At 42.5% G+C, this 20,969-nt stretch overlaps 2 protein-coding genes across 5 annotated transcripts in view; both read left to right on the forward strand.

The window, feature by feature from the left end:
* The window catches only part of RNF145 (ring finger protein 145), a 66,309-nt gene extending 57,391 nt beyond the window's left edge, over positions 1 to 8,918 (forward strand). For all 3 annotated transcript variants that reach the window (XM_083603847.1, XM_083603846.1, XM_083603848.1), the window contains exons 8-11: positions 617 to 799; positions 3,852 to 3,999; positions 4,730 to 5,086; positions 7,233 to 8,918. In XM_083603847.1, the coding sequence (XP_083459973.1) occupies positions 617 to 799; positions 3,852 to 3,999; positions 4,730 to 5,086; positions 7,233 to 7,667 (1,123 nt within the window). In that variant the 3' untranslated portion in view covers positions 7,668 to 8,918. The remainder of the gene's footprint in view (positions 1 to 616; positions 800 to 3,851; positions 4,000 to 4,729; positions 5,087 to 7,232) is intronic.
* Positions 1 to 20,969, forward strand: part of LOC310758022 (ovomucoid-like) — a 317,611-nt gene that overhangs the window by 124,609 nt on the left and 172,033 nt on the right. The window lies entirely within an intron of this gene.

Here is a 20,969-nt window from a genome sequence, read left to right on the forward strand (position 1 = left end):
ACATCTAGAAGAAAAATACAAGGCACCAAGGAAGATTAAAAACAACCCTGTCCCCAAATACAAGAGCGTTCTCTGTAACCCTATCGGACATGCAATTGTATTTATATGCATTTTTATTGTTGAAATTCTTATTGTTAAATCATTTCAGGATGTTTTATGGGAAGCGATTCATAAATAGATAAATGAATAATATTATACGTATCAACTAAATAGTTTAGCTATCAAAGGCCAAAAGAAAAGTGACTGCCTTAAGTTGTAGAGAAGACGGTGCCTGACACACCTCTCCTGAAAGGGAGTTCTACAGTTTGGGGGCCATCACAGAGAAGGCTCTACCATGGGCCACCACACACATACCTCACACCAGCCATTTTATGGATGGTGACTTGCCTAAGTCTGTCGAGTGAACAGAGATTTGAATTCCAAGACCAATGCACTGTATTGGGGATTTGCAGCTGACAGCCAACGTCTCGAAAAAGGATCAGATGAAAAGGCAACAAAAACCCACAGCATAGTTCTATGTTACGTTGTACAATTCTAAAATTGCACCCAGTTCATTAATACTCCAAATGTTATGCTTGTTTTCCCCCCCCCCCTTTTTCCCTTTTATGTGATGAAGAGGGATGACGGAAGGAGTCACACTTTTGATTCTGGCTGTGCAGACTGGCTTGATTGAATTGCAAGTTGTTCACCGGGCCTTCCTGCTCAGTATTATTCTCTTCATTGTGGTTGCGTCCATCCTGCAGTCCATGCTTGAGATAGCAGATCCCATTGTCTTAGCTCTGGGAGCTTCAAGAGACAAGTAAGCCATGCATTTTCTAGTGGTGTCTATTGATTCTTGCTTTGCAAGTAAATCTAGTATATATGTGGGATTTTGGACTATGGGCTTGTTAGTTTAGGCACCAAACTATGGCTTCAAAATATGAGAATGAGCATTCAAGGGTCATCAGGCTCACTTACTCCTTCCTTCCTTCATGCATGATGATTGAATCATAGAATCATAGAATCATAGAGTTGGAAGAGACCACAAGGGCCATCGAGTCCAACCCCCTGCCAAGCAGGAAACACCATCAGAGCACTCCTAACATATGGTTGTCAAGCTTAAAGACCTCCAAAGAAGGAGACTCCACCACACTCCTTGGCAGCAAATTCCACTGTCGAACAGCTCTTACTGTCAGGAAGTTCTTCCTAATGTTTAGGTGGAATCTTCTTTCTTGTAGTTTGGATCCATTGCTCCGTGTCCGCTTCTCTGGAGCAGCAGAAAACAACCTTTCTCCCTCCTCTATGTGACATCCTTTTATATATGTGAACATGGCTATCATATCACCCCTTAACCTCCTCTTCTCCAGGCTAAACATGCCCAGCTCCCTTAGCCATTCCTCATAAGGCATCGTTTCCAGGCCTTTGACCATTTTGGTTGCCCTCCTCTGGACACGTTCCAGTTTGTCAGTGTCCTTCTTGAACTGTGGTGCCCAGAACTGGACACAGTACTCCAGGTGAGGTCTGACCAGAGCAGAATACAGTGGCACTATTACTTCCCTTGATCTAGATGCTATACTCCTATTGATGCAGCCCAGAATTGCATTGGCTTTTTTAACTGCCGCGTCACACTGTTGGCTCATGTCAAGTTTGTGGTCAACCAAGACTCCTAGATCCTTTTCACATGTACTGCTCTCAAGCCAGGTGTCACCCATCATTTCTGCTTCTCATTTTTTTTGCCCAAGTGCAGTACTTTACATTTCTCCCTGTTAAAATTCATCTTGTTTGTTTTGGTCCTGTTCTCTAATCTGTCAAGGTCGTTTTGAAGTGTGATCCTGTCCTCTGGGGTGTTAACCACCCCTCCCAGTTTGGTGGTTGCTTTGCTGGTTGAGGCAAACTCCTGCTCGCCATTTCCTTTGAACTGATCAACTATGGGGCTTACGATCCTGGTTGGCAGAGCATGCACAAACCATAGTTTGTCAGTGTGGGCAAAACAGCAAGCAGAGGTTTGCCTCAAACTTGGGGATACAGGAGCAAACCACTGCACAATGCAAGGGAGAAGGAAGCACCTGATCCCAAGGCTCATTGACATCTTAGTCTCTGTTTCATTTGAACCAGCCCTGTGTGTCTGGAAGGCTTAGATCCTTAGCAGCTGAAAAGAAGTGGGATACAGGTGTTCAGTCCTCTCTGCTCTCTCTGGTGCTATTTATAATGTATGGGAGTAGTTCTCAGTTTTAGTAGTCACCGTATTTTAATGCAGATATAAAGTACTAAAATAGTGTCATAAGGATTAACAGCTCTTCTGCTAAATGTCTACCTAAGTTTATTTTTGTGTATGTATGTTCTTATGTAGATGTTTTGAATAGTATATTGAGTTATCACTGAAAAGGAGCAGCATGGCAGGAGGTGCAAAGGGTGGGATTTGGAGTATGGAACCAAGTCGACCAATAACAACCGAATGAATACATAGCAGAAAGTGAGCACAGCAACTGAGGACCATAAATCAGAAGAGTGGGGAGAGAAAACCTTAAATGCGTAAGGGTTAGAAACCTGAAGTTGATTTACTAGAACAGCAAGAATTTGGGACTAAAATTGCTTTAGTGTTGAATCTTACCTGTGACCTAATGAATAATATTTGAGTGGTTTTTTTAAAAAAAAAATGTCCTGGTTAGAAGCTCTGGCTTTTTGTACCTTGCCACCATTCCCTGTAGCTTTGTCTTCCTCTCTTCTGTGTAGCCTGAAAGCGTGGTAAATAAGAGAAGGCTTATTTATATCCACTGTGTCTGTTTGTTTTGGTTAGAGGTTACTTGTGGCCAGCACAGGTTGTTGGAGCATGTTAAATGCTAAATTTATTAGCTGAGGGAAAAGGGAATATCAGAGCTGCGGAATGCATAGCTGGCTCCTATAAATTGGCTCTGCTGACAGCAGGCTGTAACTCAGCTCTGCCAGGTACAAACTAGGCTGGGGAAAGAAGCTCTAGAAATGGCTATGGGCGGTGTCCTTAAATTTTAAGATCCAGATGTTGTGCCTTGGTATTTTCATGAATTAAAGATACAGGAGTATGCAAGTCCTCTTTACACAGACACTGCTGTAGCTTGGAGTTGTGGGTTCCTTCCCCCCCAGGAGATAGCAATATATGTGTGTGTCCGCTTTATGCTTATGTACTGTTACAGAGAGATAACCCCTTCGGAGGGTGGGGCATGCAGTCTTCCTCCATTGAATTAGGTCACGAATGAGAGAAGCAACATGGCACTAAATAATGCTACTTTTATAAAGCTAACTGAGTGCTTTTTCCCCATCTGCTGAAACGAAAGAACAATCATGTTCAAAAGTTAAGTGGGTTGTTACATAAGAATGTAAAATGTGCCTGCTGGATCAGGCCAGTGGCCCTTCTAGTCCAGCATCCTGCTCTCATAGAGGCTACCCAGATGCCCTATGAAGTCTGCCATCTGGACATGAGTGCAGCGACACTCTGCCCACCTGCAGTTCTTAGTATTCAGAGCCATATTGCCTCTGACTGTGGAGGTAGCACATAGCCATTGTGGCTAGTAGTCACCGATAGCCTTCTCCCCAATGAATCTGCTTAATCCTCTTTTAAAGCCGTCCATGTTGGTGGCCATCCTTGCCTCCTGCCGGAGCAAATTCCACAATTTTAACTACGCATTGCATGAAGAAGTGCTTTCTTTTACTACTTGCCTTGAATTTTCAAACATTCAGCTCCCTTGGGTGTCCATTGGATGCTGGGTTTCTTTGCAGGGATCATGATGGTCCTCACTGAGACGATGCTACTCAGCATCGTCACTGAAGACTAAAGCTGTCACTGAAGACTAAAGCTGAGGCCCTTTTTAATTTTAAAATTGTGTTTCTTTTTACAGGAGCCTTTGGAAGCATTTTCGCGCTGTGAGTCTGTGTTTGTTCTTGCTGGTCTTTCCAGCTTACATGGCCTACATGATCTGTCAGTTTTTCCACATGGACTTCTGGTTACTGATAATCATTTCTAGCAGCATTCTCACCTCCCTCCAGGTAAGGTATAATGGCCTCCTGTATGCTGTTAATTATTTTTTAGTTCGTACCTGGCAGCAAGGCCTTGTGTTAGAAAACCAGGGCTAGAAAGCAGAATGCAAGGTGTTGACCAAGTTGTTTTTGGGAATACAGACTGAAAGAATATGTCTTTTCCATCAAGCTTGTTCTGTGTTCCAGGCCCAAGTACAGGGCATTTGTATTTACAGATTGTAATGGGTGGTATAACAGATATACCAATTTAGAAAACTCCCATTACTAAGGAAGTTTAAACATAAACCATCTATGTCAAACAGTTGGACACAACCCAGCTAAAGCAGAGCACTTTCCATTGATTTTTAACAGCAGAGTTGACCGTGTGCTCAAATCTCTCCTGCTGAAATCAGTGAGCCTTAAAACTACTTAATGGCTGGAGTGTATCTAGCGATATTACATGTAACTTAAACTATCCTGATCACGCCATAATGTATTTGTGTTGAAACTCTTAACATTGAAATTCAGACTTCCACTTAAAATATATAAATCATTAAAATATAGTGTTCCACTTTTTTTAATAAAAAAATTAAGCCTTGAGTTTGTCTTGTTAAATATATCAATTATATATTTATCATTATGCAAGTGCATTGTTAGATTAGGTATCTATATTCTTCACCCATGCAAACATAATATTGAGAAGTTCTAGCTTTGTGACTCAGTCCCCTTTTTAAATCAGTGTCATTTTTTCTTGCTCCAGGTGCTTGGAACACTCTTCATTTATGTCTTGTTTATGGTTGAGGAGTTCAGGAGAGAGCCAGTAGAAAACATGGATGATGTCATTTACTATGTGAATGGCACCTATCGACTGCTGGAGTTCCTAGTGGCTCTCTGTGTCGTTGCCTATGGTGTGTCGGAAACCATCTTTGGAGAATGGACTGTGATGGGCTCAATGATCATCTTCATTCATTCCTATTACAATGTGTGGCTTCGTGCTCAGTTGGGATGGAAGAGTTTTCTTCTCCGCAGGGATGCTGTGAATAAGATCAAATCACTGCCCACTGCTACCAAAGACCAGTTGGAACAACACAATGATATCTGTGCCATCTGCTATCAGGTGTGTAGCTCTTCTGAAATGGTACTTTTGTGGATATTGTTCTGCCTCCTTATGGTATTTTATTGGAAGAGCTGAAGTTTCTGCCTTTGAATTGGGTTATAAATGAATTGAGCTGGGGAATTTATTACTACTAGTACTACTGTTACTATAGTTGTTTGTATCCCGCCCTTCATCCATCAATCTTAGGGCAGTTCACAACATAAAATTGCAGTACAATTGTCCTGTTTAGATACCTGCAGGGCTATCACTTCCACCTGTGCAATGGAGGAGTGGGAGCAAGGCTGCCCCTTCACTATGGTTCCTGCATTGCAGGGGGTTGGTCTAGATGACCCTCAGGGTCCCTTTCTGTTCTAGAATTCTATGGTTTGCCAGCCTGCCTGCACAATGACCTGACATGTATGATTCTTCCCTCTGCAGATGAGTGTAGATTGGGTCATTATATTTCCAAGACTTCAAATAGTATACCCACATCACACATTTTGTTACACACTACTTCCACCATGCAAATTGTAGCACCAGCCCAGTTAAGTGTTTGAACTGGGCCAGTCTCTTCACCAGTCACAATTAAAAACGAAACAAAAAAAGTGGTCAAAGGCAGATGATGCCTGTAATTTTGTAAGATGCATCATAGTTTTTTAAATAAACAAAAGCTTCACATTTTAATTCGGCTTGAAGTCATATCTTTTGAAACAAATGTAACTGCTTTATAAAGGATCTCACTTTGACAATTGTGCCTGAAATAAATTGTGTGATGCGTATGCTGATAAGCTTGCACTGGCAACTTACTTTGCAGCCGATGTCTGTAGCCACCCAGAGATGCAGGTAGGCTGTTGGGTTCCTTCGCACACAGTCTCAACTAGTTTCTCCAAACTCCTGCCCAGTGACTTTGCAAGAACAATTTAATCTCTGAGGCCTGTTCACTGCATCCCCGAAGAACCAGTTGGGCAGAAATTATAAGACCAATTATCTAAATTAGATCTAGCCTTTTAAGTGAGCATTAATAATGAAGTTAAAATAAACCTGGAAGCCACACTTCCACATTTGTGCTTTAAACTCCCCAAAAACTGTCTTTTCTTCCTAAGAATGCATGTTGGATCTGAATCAAGTGGTTGCATTGATGGCTCTTGGAATACAAAGCTTCTTGTACTTTCCTAGCTACAGTTCAGGAGCATCAAATCCAAGTCACATGTTACTAGTAGAGCACATGTACTGCATATATAAGGATCCAGGTTCAATGGAACTGCCAGTGAAAAATGCTTCAGGCAGGCATCTGCATATTTTGGCTAGTCTTGGTAGCCAACCAGAAATTGTGCCAGGAACTTGCTGCTCTTTCCAGGGATGGTACCCTCTCCCTGACCTCATGCTGCACCCCGACAATCAGTGTGAAGTCAGGGACCTTCTCCAGCACCAAGCTTGGAGCTGAGGTTGGGGGCATTCCAGCAATCATGCTGCACTTTTGAGGAACCCTCATTACCTTGGAAATAGAGCGCCAAAGCAGCAGGCCCTTTCCAAGCTTGGAACTGGAAAAGGGGAGTGGAGATAATCTTGCAGTTGTGCTGCGTTTTGGAGGCTTTCAAAGAACTTCAGAAGCCCAGTACACTGTCCTCGTCTCCAAGAGCGCTGGCTCCTGGGGGCCAAGGCACTATGCCCCCATCTTATTTTTTAGGGGGCTGGGCCCCCCAATATTCAGTAGGCTCCACATGTGACGTCAGAACATCCCATCAGACCCCCTCAATTGTCTGGAGAAGCTGGCGCCTCTGCTTGTCTCCCTTTCCTGTTCAAAGGTTGGGAGAGTGACTTACCATGCTAGCCAAAGGGTGATGGGACATGCTGCTTCTGCACAGAATTGTGGCATTCATCCAGCTGTGTCTATGTAGTTCTTGCACTGCAAATCCTTAGTAATTAAAATTTAGCCTACTTGCCTAGAATGAAATATTATGCTTTGTGCTCTGCTGTTCTTGTGTGTTACTAATGCATAGATATAAAGCAAGTCTCCTCTGTGTATGAATAAAGGGTGACAACTGAACATGGGCAGTTGGGTCATTGTGGTTTACCTTTTAGCAGTCCATGCTGAGTTTTAAGGTAGCTTCAGGACTCTGTGTGTTTGCTTGGGCGCTGTGTGATCCTTCTGCCTTCTTTCTTTCAGGACATGAAATCTGCTATCATCACACCTTGCGGCCATTTCTTTCATGCGGGCTGCCTTAAGAAATGGCTTTATGTGCAAGAAACCTGCCCCCTGTGCCACTGCCAACTTAAAAACCCAACTCAGCCCCCAGGGCTAGGATTGGAGCCCGTGCCACAACCAAATCCCGGAGCAGAACAAAACACTGTTCAGCAACAAGCCACTGAGCCCGCTGGTGTAGAGCACCAGGAAAGGGCAGGAGGCAAACCTAGTGACAATGGACAAGCTGCCAAAGGATCAGGCTCCCTGCAGGACTCTGTCAATGTGAAGGATGACTCTGTCAGTCTGGACACTGCATCTTCCAGTGAGTCTGGCCAGGGGGAAACTGCTGCCGAAAGGCCGGCTGAAGAACGGGAAGAAGTTGCAACGCGAGACCTAGGGAGCTGCATCCAGAATTGAACAGGCAGGCACTGGTGGAAGAATTAAGCACTCCAGGAGCTCCTGATTTGGCAGACGGAATCTTAAACCCTTCATTTGTCTCGAACAAGTTTTAACTCTCAGAATGCTGGCCAAAATGTATTTATGATATCCTATGCTGATTTTCTGTGAGCTGCTTCGTTTACAGGGCTGCCAGTGGGTTCCACTGGAAACTACCTTAGAAGCTGCCACCATGTTGCAAAAGGGCAGAAACTGGAAATCAAAACTGAGTATTGTTGGAAGGGAAAGTTGGGCGGCGGGAGGTGGGGAACAAATGTGAGGATGTTGGGGTGTGAGTGAAGAGAGAGGAAGAGGGAGAGATTAAAATAAAAGACAGTGTTGTTTAAATGGAAAAGGGAGAATCAAATTCAAGGGCAATAGAGGTTTGAGTCCATATCCTTGGCCTTGACTTTCTACAGTGAGCGGAGCTCAGTCGAGAACAGTGACACAACTCCTGTAGATCTCAGAAGTAACAATAAACAAATCAAGGATTGTGTTGGGACAGGGCAGCACTCAAGTAAGTCGAGTGTGGTGCTTTGGGCATGTCGGGGTAGGGCATTTGCATTCATGTAATCTATAGCAACTCTTGAATTTTTATGATGGAGTCTTAAACACTTCAATGTTTTAGAAAACCTTTTTTGTTCATGAACTTTCTGGACAGCATGGGCTGTGTGAAGTCATTAAAGCTCCGGTGAACTTTCTGTCTGGCCTCCACCAGTGAGTGCAAGAGAGAAATGGGAGGAGTTTTATGGTGCTGATTGAAGCCTCTCAGTGCTGTTGAGTTCTGTGTAGTGTATAATTTCTTGCAGATGAATTGAAGCAGTATTAATCTCCTGGCAATATTTGCACCTTTGGGAATGAGTACATCAATTGTATGATCAAACGCCGCAAATGCCACTCCTAAAGCTGTTAATAGGATTTGCACCTTTTTCTTCCCTTTCCCCCTTCTTTGACAAAAATGTGTGTGTATTTAAATTTTTACATTCATCATGGCTTTCAGGTAGAACTAGGGATGTGGGAGGGATGGGAGCTGGCAATTTTTTATGTGAATTTTGATATGAAAAGGAACTAGTCACTTATTTATACACTAGGCTTGGCTCAATTTTTTGTTTTTCTCGAGAGTTGTTGTACCTAATGTGAAATGTGACATTACTTTATTTTTTAGTAGTGAATTTGGATGTAGACTGACAGACATAGCTGAATGTCTCAATAAAGTACTTTTGAAGATTTTTACATTTTGATTGTCTTGTTCTTCCATAGGAAAGTTTCCTACATTGCAGGATTTTAGACTAGATTACACTTGGGATCCTTTCAAACTCTACAATTCTAGAATTCCTCACAACCTTGTGAGGCAAGGCTATATCATCCTTATTCTATGGGTTATGAACTGAAGCTAAAGTTGCAATACTAATAATTTAATCATATATACTAATAATAAACTCATTATATGAGTGCCTATCCTTTTTACAGCAATAATGGCATCATCCATACACAGGAAGGCAATATAAGGCTTGGGAAAATCCTAATGTTTGTAGGAGTTGTAAGACTACAGTAACACACACGAACATATGTTACGTCTATATATTTTGGAAAGTGATTTGTCTGTTTGTTCTATGTAGGTATAGACACCTGTTGAGATAATCATCACCAAACATGACATGAGTATTCACCGTATGGGACCAGCAGCTTTAGTCAACATTTGGATGCTGGCTGCCATTTTGAATCAAGATGGTAGAGCAAAACGTGACTTTATCCTGACTCTGCCCATTTTGGGGCTTAAGTTCAGCCGCCTCTCAAGATACTATCACCAGACTCGGCACAAGGCTTCCCAAGGTGGAGCTGGCAGACTTTATTGCCCTTTGGGTGCCAAGCACCATTTTGAATCAAGGCAGACCAAAACGTCACTTCTGATTTGTGGCATCGTAAGTCCAAACTCACAAATTATGCTATCCATTTAACAAACATATTTGGAAAAATTCCCAGGCAGCAATGGGCACATCCCACTAGCATAAACATAAAATAAAATTCCTGGGGGAAAAACAGGAGAGAGCCCTCACCCCCCAGCAAAAAAAAAACCCCGAGTGAGGTCTGAGCATACTTAGTGGACACAAAATACTGATTATTGGTGCAGTGGGGTTAGGTAACGCAGTGGAGTGGGGAGGAGGCTGGAAACCTGAGGAGCAGCACTGCATTTTGTTGCAGCTCACACTTGTTACTTCCCATGTTATGGAATGGAATAAGTGTGGTTACAATTAAGCCTGTGTCTGTATAGCTGATCAGAAATGTGAACCTAAGAAATATGGTTCCTAGGAACCTAAGGAAGATTATTCCTCTCCCAAGCTGCTTCATTTTAAGGACTTGTCTGCTTTCCCTTATCTTCATTTTACAGCTATGCGGGGGTTTGTTTGTTTACAGAAGCAAAACGTCTTTTTAATAAGGAGCTTGTAAAAAAATACAGCCACAAAAAAGATGCAACTTAACCTACATTAACACCGCACTCCCTCTGCTGGTCAGATCTGCTGCTTCAGGCTCGCTGCTAGAGCGGGGCTAGCAGTAGAATATGTTGATACCTGTAATCTGCAGCACAGAGAGCAGCCGACCAAACTGCAGCTGCCGTGATAGATCACAGTGTTCTGCTTAAAACTGACAACAGGTCTGCCTCCGGAGAGCAGACGATACCTATAAGGGAGAAGATGCACCATCTATATGCTGTGATAAAGGGCATCAAGGAGTTGTGGGAAATATCAGGAAACTGATAGGGTGCAATTTATGTTGAGCTTTGTGTATAGATAACTAGCCAAAACAAAGCTGGAAATGACCACATTTTATAGTTTCATAAACCCTTCCATCAATATACATTGCACAACTGGGAGAAAACTACCATTCAGCCATGCAGGCTGTGAGAACAGAAGAATGGATAAAGCACAGCAAAGGCTATCCAGTGCCTCTTTGCAAGATCTGGCTTAAAGCAAGAAATGCAATAATTGAAACGCAGCCCCTGGGTGGTGGTACGATAAGAGATGAGCGAATTCTTCCCAATCCTGGTCTGATCTGGAATTTATCTTGGGAAAACTAAATTTAAAACTATGCATCTGCTGGCCATTTAGATGTTTATTCTGGACTTCCACAATATGGATCCCTAGCTTGGAGGCTTCTAACACCATGGCAGGAGCTCCTCACTCCTGTGGGAGCCTTTTCAAAGGCAAACCTATGAGAGGTGGAGGAATACCTTTTCTTTTTGCCTAGGAGAACACGACAGCCCATTCACTGGTATGGGAGATAGTAAAGGTTTGTGCTCACCATATGTGTGGGTAGTTAAACTCTCTTCCTGCCCCTGGTGACCCCCAGTTTCTTGGCAGTGTTCCCAACAGCCTTTCAAATTCTAGCTCCTCTCAAAAATTTGCAAGAGATACATGAGGGAGCCACTGTTCCTTTCTTAAGCCATGCTCTCATTTCCAATTTGTTAGCATTTCTAAATTGTGACATTAGCATGTGACTCCATGAGGTGATCTCCCTTCCCCCAGATATTGAAATCAGGTTCCCTCCTCATGTGGAGGAGATCTATATACATACATCAGTACATAGAAAAGGCCCTTTCGCATGGCCATGGGATGTAGCTGGTGGGCACATTGGTAGCAATGGAGCTGTTGGGCAGGATTCCACTCCCTCGCTCAGTAAATGCAGGGGGGGGGGGTCATCTGAACACCTTTAAAGAAATTGGACCAAAAAACACCTAGATAGATATTTCTTTGAGCCACTGACTCAGGGCAGTGGATTATAGCTTTGACTCTTGTCAATTGTCAGTTATTAGTCATTCTGCAGTGCCTACAGTGTGCCTTGCTGAGAAACACCCAGGTCTTAATTTTTAAACTTAGGGAGTTAAGTACATAAGAATAGCCTGCTGGATCAGGCCAATGGTCCATCTAGTCCAGCATCCTGTTCTCACAGGGGCCAATCAGATGCCTATGGGAAACCTGCAAGAAAGACTTGAGTGCAACTGCATTCTCCCAACATCTGATTCCCAGCAACTATTCAAAGGCACTTCGCCTCTGACAGTGGAGATTAAAAGGTAAAGGTAAAGGGATCCCTGACAATTAAGTCCAGTTGCAAACAACTCTGGGGTTCCGGTGCTCATCTCACTTTAAAGGCCGAGGGAGCCAGCATTTGTCCGCTTCCGCAGACAGTTTTTTCCGGATCAGGTGGCCAGCATGACTAAGCTGCTTCTGGCGAATCCTGAGCAGCACACAGAAACGCCGTTTACCTTCCCACCGAAGTGGTACCTATTTATCTACTTGCACTTTGTGCTTTCGAACTGCTAGGTTAGCAAGAGCTGGGACGGAACAACGGGAGCTCACCCCGTCGTGGGAATTCGAACCGCCAACATTTCAGTTGGCGAGCCCAAGTGGCACAGTGGTTTAACCCACAGCACCACCCACGTCCCAATAGTGGAGATAGAGCACAGCAATTATTGATAGCCTTGTCCACCATGAGTTTGTCTAATTCACTCTTAAAGGCATTTAAGTTGGTGGCTGTCAATCCAACTTGGGAGAGCAAATTCTATGTGAGGTCCTTTACTTTTTCCTGTCCTGAATCTTCCAACAGTCTTCTCCAGCTGAAACTACAAGTGCTAAATACCACAGATATTTGCAGGGCAGATATGGAAAACAGTGTAAAGGGGAGGCAGGGAGGGGGACAAGGATACTTTCAGGCAATGCCTGATATTTAAAGGAAGCGAAATACGAAGGACATAACTTCCTTTGTAGATTGGAGCGCAATGTTTTCTCTTTTTTTGAGACCTCTTCCTAGTGTTCCTCAGCACTGCCTTCAAAGCTGAGAAAAGAAAACAGAAGGTCTTGGCTGGAATGCAGAGGGATTAAGTTTGTATTTATTTCCCCTGCTCTGAGCTCGTATTGTGCAGTTTGGAAAGGAAATGTCCTTGAAAGATGGGTTCCTCCATAAACCCTTCCAGCTTCTGTTTGTTTTTAGATGGAAATTATTTTCTCAGAGACCCTGCCTGTGAGGAAGTGGGTGTTGATAAGTAAGGCAAAATAAGAAAGCACAGCCTACCACACAGAAGACTTTTAGAAGACATCTGAAGGCAGCCCTGAGAAGTTTTTAATGGTTGATGTTTTATTGTGTTTTTAATATTTTGTTGGGAGCTTCCCAGAGTAGCTGGGGCAACCCAGTCAGATAAGTGATTTATTATTATTAATAATAATAATAATAAAAGTTGTAGTTGTTGTTTCCATCAACATGGGCAGTTTAGCAGACACAGCACCTCAGCTCTGCTTCCCCTTTGTACTTTGCATGCTGACTGCAGCATCTGGGCTTGATTAGGCATGTGACCTTCACCTGTTCCAGGCCTACTCCAGATGACAATTCCCACACCACTCCTAGAGCTAAAGAGCCCCACCTGGCCAGCTGGGCAGCTTCACCTCAGAGCCTGCTCCCTACACCTCAGAGCCTGCCATCTTTGTGGAGACAGGGGCCCCTCTGGTTCTGGTGATGGGTCCTGCTGCTCTGGTTCCTGTGCATTGACTCCCATCCCCTTGCTATCCTCTGTCACCCTGTGAGTACTTCCTTACCCATCCCCTGCTTGTCCCGGTGTGTCCCAGTCCCAGCTACACCCCTCTCTGAGATCCTCCTCCTCATCTTCCTCTTCCCCATTGTCCTGCCAGTTCATGACACATGGCAACTGAGTATGCTCGACCTTTATTGGGTTGGGTTGTGGTGTGTGGTTGTTGGTTTTTAAAAATAGTTGTAATACTTTTGCAAACTTCGGCGTTGCCCCAAAGCAAGTTGCTGCCTACCTCTTGTTTCACAGTGGTTCTGTTTTGATTGTAATTCTAATTAGAGTCTAATCTATTCTAACCTGATCCGTTAAGCTTGTGGGGAGTCCCTATTTGTGGTGCCCCAGCAAAAACCATGCATTCAGTACCGTGGGCCCAATTTTATGGAACTCCGTCTCAAGTAATTGAGCATGTGGGTGACGCAGCTCTCCTGATAGTGTGTCATTAGGAGATAACCAGAGGTGTGAGTGATCAGCACAAGTGGATTCCGGACTTTCCTAAACTACAATTTGCTTAGATGATGGCCAGTGATTTGGTCAATGAGCACTTGCTATTGCTGTGTAGAAGCAGAATGAAAGGCTGGTGTCTGCGGAAGAGATTTATCTTCACCCAAGTTCAGAGGTGGCCTTTACCCTGTAGTTCTGTGGCAAGCACCATAGCTCCGAGGCAGAGCATAGACTATGCAATGGAAAAGATCCCAAGTTAGAACTCTGGCATCTTTTGTCTGAAATGCTGGAGAGCTGCTCCCATCCTTGTAAACAATATCAAGCGAGATGAACTCAGCATAAGAGATCTTCCTCTGTTTCCATGAGCTTATTTGAGGTTGCTTTTGGATAGAGGTACAGTGGTACCTTGGTTTTTGAACGTAATCCTTTCCAGAAGACCGTTTAAGTTCTGAAATGTTTGAAAACGGAAAACTCAATAAGCCGACAGCTAGGCCTCAGGATCTTGCACTCAGCAGAAGCCACGTGGCATGTTCGACTTCTGAGGCACGTTCGAAAACCGAAGCATTTACTTCCAGGTTTACGGCTTCAGTCTGGTCCTTGTGAACATACTATGCCAACTGCACTCACTCCTCATCTGTTTCGAGGTCCAGTTCAAAGTTTTTGACCTTTTAAAGTCCTTCACAATTTTAGGTCCAGCCGTAGTACTTGCCTGCCCTTCATAAGTAACTGCCAATATATCCAGATTTTCAGCGGAGGGCATCCTTATTGTTAACTGCCTTATACTGTTGCTAGCTGCCTTATACTATTTTTGTGCTTTTGTGGCCTTTCATTTTGTATGTTTTTAAAAGTTTCTCGCAAACTGTCCTGGGAATATGATTGATGTGGCTGTGCAAAAAGGCCTATAATTAATTAAAAGGCCACATGGCAGTTTACATGGAAGACTTTAAAATGTTTGTGCTTTATTTTCTCACACACTTAAAATAACAACAGTGTTATACCAGGACTCTAGATCAGAGGCCTTTAGCCAGGCTATAATTTAATGACTCTCTATGGGTCACTTGTATGCATGCGCCCTGATATTTATGGTCGCCCCTCCATAGAAGCCTTGCATGGCCACAATGGAAGAAATGCCACAAGGAAATGAAGATCTAATGTGAAGGATCTTTCTTTTCCTTCACTATGTTTTTAAAGTTTTACAGTATTGTATGTTAAGATTACCTTTTAAAATATATTTAAGAATAAACCATTTTCCTCTTTGCACAAAATACAAAACAAATATGATCTATCCAATAAACAACAATATGCGACATAAGTCAGGTTGGTTTGTAGCCAATGCTAGCCATACTCAGAGTAGACCCACTGAAAATCACAGACACCCATTAATTTCAGAAGGTCTACTCTGAGTATAATCTAGTTGGCTTCAACTGTTTTGTGCTTAAATTGGTTCTAAGAGAAAGGAACTACAGCAGTACCTCGGGTTAAGAACTTAATTCGTTTCGGAGGTCCGTTCTTAACCTGAAACACCACTTTAGCTAATGGGACCTCCCGCTGTCACCTCACCGCCAGAGCACAATTTCTGTTCTCATCCTGAAGCAAAGTTCTTAACCTGAAGTACTATTTCTGGGTTAGCGGAGTCTGTAACCTGAAGCGTATGTAACCCGAGGTACCACTGTATGACACTTCCACAGCCGGAAAAGTATAATTTAGGAAAGAAAGGCATTAGGATGGACTTTGTTCTCTTGTTGCCCTCAGGATTCTTTGGAAAAATCCCAGAGCCTTTCTCCACCCATTTCTTTGTTTTGGAATGCAGCATGGGACTGTAGACCACCTCCTAAATTTCCATCTTGCACAAGTTGACCATTATACCTTTCTAAAACTTAGCTCTGATTAACAGCCAGCCTAAAAGCTGCTCTGTTTGCAGTCATATTCATCCTTTGGGATTCCTGCAAACCAAGTAGATTATCACTATTCCTATGCTTAGACATGTAGGAAAGAGAGGGTGACTCTTACAGCCAGCTACTAGGTATGTCTACTAGATGCATTAGCAATAGGTTAGTTATCAGGAAATTTACAGGCTGGTCCTTTGAAGGAGCCCACTGATTTAAAGTTCCATGTTTGTCTATAATTGTCTTACATGTGATTTTTTAACTGCATTAATAGCACTAAATGAGAGATGGTATTTAAAAATGCTACCACTAGTTGCCACTGGATGGCACCATGGTTATGGAAACCAACTAGCTCTTTCAAATTTCTTCATGAGAAATGAAGACACTTAATAAATGATATGTTTATTGTATCAAAAAATGTTTTAGTTAGCAGTGTTGCGGCTTTGAAAAATGTTTATTGTAATTGCATGCAGAAACCGTACTTGCAGATTTGTTTGCTTCCTTTCCTTTTAATGCTCCATTTTCTATGTTCCTTACAGAGAAGATTCAAAGTCAAATGAATTACAAGGCAGAAAATAATCACTCTTTCATAAGGTCCATGCTGTAAATTGTGAGTATTTCATAAATTAGCCTTTGCTGAAATTGATTAGGAACCCCTTTTACTCCTTGTGTTCACTGAATTTGTCACTTTCTGCATTCTATGGACTTCTAATATGCCATCTTCAAATTTAAAAATAAAAGCTGTCTTTCCCTAAATCACACTTTCCCTAAATCAACACACCACATAAAGTATAAGAACATATGGATTGTCTGAAACTCATTAATTAGGATGGCATGGAACAGTGGTCCTCAAACTTTTTTTCCCCACCATGGGCCACGTTAAAATTGCGGAGTGTCTTGGCAGATATTTTTTTCTGCCTGTTGTAGCAAGTGCAATGCACTATTAAGGATGCCGTTTGATTTTTAATCACATTTTATTGTGGCTTTTATTTCTTATATATTGCATTTTATTATCTTTCCATTTGAATTGCAATATGAGAAATAAAAGAAGCAATAAAAAATCAATATTAATATTTTGTGCCATGGGTGTCCCTTTTCCTGTTTTCAAGCACAAATCCACAGACATGACATGGACCACCTTAATGAAGTTCATGGACTGGTGTTAGTCTGTGGACCACCATTTGGGAACTCCTGGTGTAGAATGTTGACGGGTTTTCTTTTAACTCAATCCTTGGTTCAGAAATCTATTCTGCCCCCTTCAGGTATTCAGCAACAATGTACAGTATACAGTGGTACCTCGGGTTAAGCACTTAATTCGTTCCGGAGGTCCATACTTAACCTGAAACTGTTCTTAACCTGAAGCACCACTTTAGCTAATGGGGCCTCCTGCTGCTGCCACGCCGCTGGAGCCCAATTTCTGTTCTCATCCTGAAGCAAAGTTCTTAACCTGAAGCACTATTTCTGGGTCAGCGGAGTCTGTAACCTGAAGCGTATGTAACCTGAAGCGTATGTAACCTGTAATAATCATGTGTGGGGAGGAGGCAGCTGGGATTATCCTGCTAGCTCCACCCACTAGGCTAGTTCCACCTCCCTGAGTGGAGGGGGACTATGGAAAGCATTGAGTGTTCTGAATGTTTCCTGTGTGTTTTAGATTTTTTTCCCCAGTGTTCTAAAATGTGGTTGCAAAGTAGAGGAGGCTCCCCTCTTTGTGCAGTTTCCCTCCAACTCATGGTGGATGATAAGAATAAATCTCTCATAAGCAATAAGAAATGCTAGTTTTAAGCAGTTATTAAGAATGATGTTTAAGAGAGCTAAAGGCAAAAGGCAGAAATGTATGTGACAGACAATTAAGAAGCATTATAAATCTATCTACTCTATACAGCTACTCACAGACATAGGCCTCTGGTCTCCTCATGAGTAACTTAACATCCTGGATAGTCAGTTGGAGGGTGAGGGACAAAGGAAGATTGGCAACACTCCATTTTCAAGATCTCTTGACCCAGAAACAACGCATGTAAGGGGGAAATCTGGAACCCCACGGGCTATTTGAAACATTTGTATATTTTCACAGGCCTCTAACAAAGATATCTGGATTCCCCCCGCCCCCGCCTTAAAAATAAAATACCACAAGCGGAGGTGATGCAGATTCTGCAGAAGCTACTGTGTTCTATCCTGCAGATATCATTTATGAAACAGAATGTATTCAGAGCCATACAGGGTTTTAATACATTCCAGCTACCTAGATGCTAATGCTAATTTCAGAATATTTTTGAATAAGCAGCATACTCATTATGTTCTGCTAATGGCTCATGTTTTCAAATATTGCCGGTAAATTATGAATTAATTCACAGTGTAAAAGAGATCCGCTTTGAATCGAGTCTCTTCTATTTCAAAGTCTTTTTCTCTTGTGAAAGTCAGAGGATACAGTTCTCAATGGCAAAGTAATTATATGTCCACAAGCCAATTTCTAACTTAGGTATTTCCTAGAGATAAAGATTTATGAGAATAAAATTATATGACTAAGGTCAGAATTTCTGAGCAGCGATGTTACCCAAAGGGATTCTTAGGAGAGCTCAAGTTTTTATCCAGTTCCCCCAGGACATTAATCAACAAGCCATCCAGCTTCAATTATGGGTTCAGAGGGTGGACTCCCACCCCCCTCTTCATCACTCTGAATTTTTAAAGCTCTGTGCAAAAATGCCACTAACATTGTCTACTTTTAGTTTGTTTTCCAGTGATGAGATGATCATTTATGCATAAATAATTTGCTGGCCCAACTTGACTCAGAGTTGTTGGGTTTTCTTTTTGAAAAGGGTGCTATAAATTCAGTGAGCTGGTTTTTATTATCATTGTTTACTTGAAGCATTTTTATCCTGCTTCTCAGCCAAAAAAAAAGGGGGGGGGGCTCCTGGAATGGTTTACAATTATCAAAATGCATGACACGAAAAGAAAGGAAGAGGGTAGAGCAGGTCAGGGAAGGGAGAAAACCCAGCTACTTTTTCTTAGCTACAGAGTTCTTGAAGTCAGGGCCGGCCCATGCATGAGGTGAAATGAGGCAGTTGCTTCAGGCGGCAGATCCAAGGAGCACGTCGCCACCTCCTCCTCCTCCTCCTCCTCCATGCCTGCCTGTCATGCCCTTCTCCTCCAAGTCCATTGGAGCTACCTCGGCTTTTTAGCACTTGTGGAAAGGTAATTGTGCAGGCCAGAGGTCCTTCATTGTTTATTCTTCAGTAAGTCCTGTTGAGTTTATTGGGATTTACTCCTGGATAAGTGTGCATAGGGTTGTTGCATTCCAGATGCTGCTGCTGGACTACATCTCCCTTCATCCTTTACCCTTGGCCAAGCTGGCTGAGGCTGATAGGAGTTGGAGTCCAACCACATCTGGATAGCCAGATGCTCTCCGGTAGCATGTAGGAAACCTATATAAAAATGGGGCCACTCTCTGACTTGCCGATAATGGACCAGAATGAAAGATGATCCTCCACACTTTGCCATGACAGCATTGTTGGAACCAAGATTTTTGTGTTTTAACTTTTTGGATTTTAAGTCTTCCTCTCCCCTGCACCCACCCTTGAGAGGATAATATGAAGGAGTAACATGGAAAAATATGACTCCTGGCTCTGATGATGTAATGGTTCTTTGTGGTGACATTTTTAAGAGGCCTTGGGGAACAATGACAATAGCAGCCTAAGCATGTGAGATGTTCTTTGTAGTAAAAAGGAAACAAATAAATGTCCCCATTAAACTCTGTGAGGTCAAGAGCATTCTCCTGACCATTTGATTCATACTTTCACTGACACTTTTCTCCTGACTTATCTTTTGGAAGGAACATAAAACAGAGGTACTGCTCTCAACCTTTTGTACACAGAACATGAGAAAGAATTTCCAATCTGCCAAAAAAGAGACATTTTTCTCACTGCTTGAGTATGAAAAACTGCCATTGTGAAGAGACTTTTAAAAGGTTTGCTAAGGCCTTGCCTGCCAGAATTCTCTTTTTAGGTGAACTTACTTTTCTGTTAAACTCCACCCCACCTTTTGTTTAAACAAACAAACACCCATATTCTGGTTATTTTGATGGGGAATCTTGAAATCAGAAAGTACCCAACTATCACTTCTGTCCCATCTCAGAAAAGAGATCACAAAGGTGATATCTACACTGCCCCCGCCCCAAGAAGGACAACCTATCCCTTCAGGATGGTTAAAGCATGTGGGGCTTAGACAAAAAGGCTCTTGAAGGAGACATGATAAAGGCTGATAAAATTAATAATGTCTGGGGAAAATGACCCCAAAATGGACCCAAAAATGAAGATTGACTGGCAGTCATTTCAGAACGGGCAAAAAGTAAGTACATAATCAACTTATTTTTGCAGGAAATTAAGAAGTTGCCTTGTATCTGACTATTGGTTCACTTAGCTCAGTGCAGAGATGGGGGGGGGTCAACTTAACTGAGAAGTGAAATCACAGAATTATGGAGCTGGAAGGGAACACAGGGGTCATTTAGTCCAACCCCCTGCAATGCAGGAATCTTTTTGAAATGAAAGCAAGGAAGGAGTCATTCAAGTGTTTTAAGTATTGATTGATTGATTGATTGATTGACTGATGGATGTACTTGAATTTTTCATGAGTTTGATCGTCACTGTTCATCATTTTTAGTAGTTGCAATGAAAATGTTTACATAAACTGTGATGATTTGCAATTTTCTGATGTAGTAAGATTTGATTGACGTAGTTTTGCCTATGTAGCAAATTGGCATTCATGGTTGTTAATTAATTCACCATTATTAAATGGTGCATACTAAACTTTATAGCACATTCCTGTTGTTATTCTGTGAGTTCTGTTGATAGCAACTGGGAGGAGGTGCAGGAGGAAGGCCCCAAGTCGCTTTTGCCTTGGGCCACCTCTCAGTGTTGACTGGCTCAGAGTGAACTGCATGCTATGCAATGACCGGCCGTGGTGACTTGCCTGAGGCTGAATGTTTGGATTTGGGGGTCTGAGTTTTGACTCAAAACCTCGATTGCGCTGCAACCTTAGCTAAATACCTAAGAAAAGTGAATATCCGGTGCTAACTTGATTCTTAGACTTGCAGAGAGCTCTGCACAATAAAGGGAATATTGAAAAGGAGTTATATGCACAACTGGACACTAGATGTCAACATAGTTCCATAAAAACAGGAGAGAAGAGCCCAAGTCGGCTTTTCAGTTTGAGTGTTGTTTAGATGCTATATTTTCAGGAATGGGTCACATTTGCCCAGGATCTGGGAAATAAAAAACAACAACTAAACATTTGTTTTAAGATGCATACTCTTAATTTTTTTCAATGTATTCCCAGGCAGGACATTTTGTGGTAGGAAAATATCTAATTAGAGAAGTCTGATTAGAACCA

The sequence above is a fragment of the Podarcis filfolensis genome (assembly GCF_964270895.1).
Source record: "Podarcis filfolensis genome assembly, chromosome: 2".
NCBI classification, from domain to species: Eukaryota; Metazoa; Chordata; class Lepidosauria; order Squamata; family Lacertidae; genus Podarcis; species Podarcis filfolensis.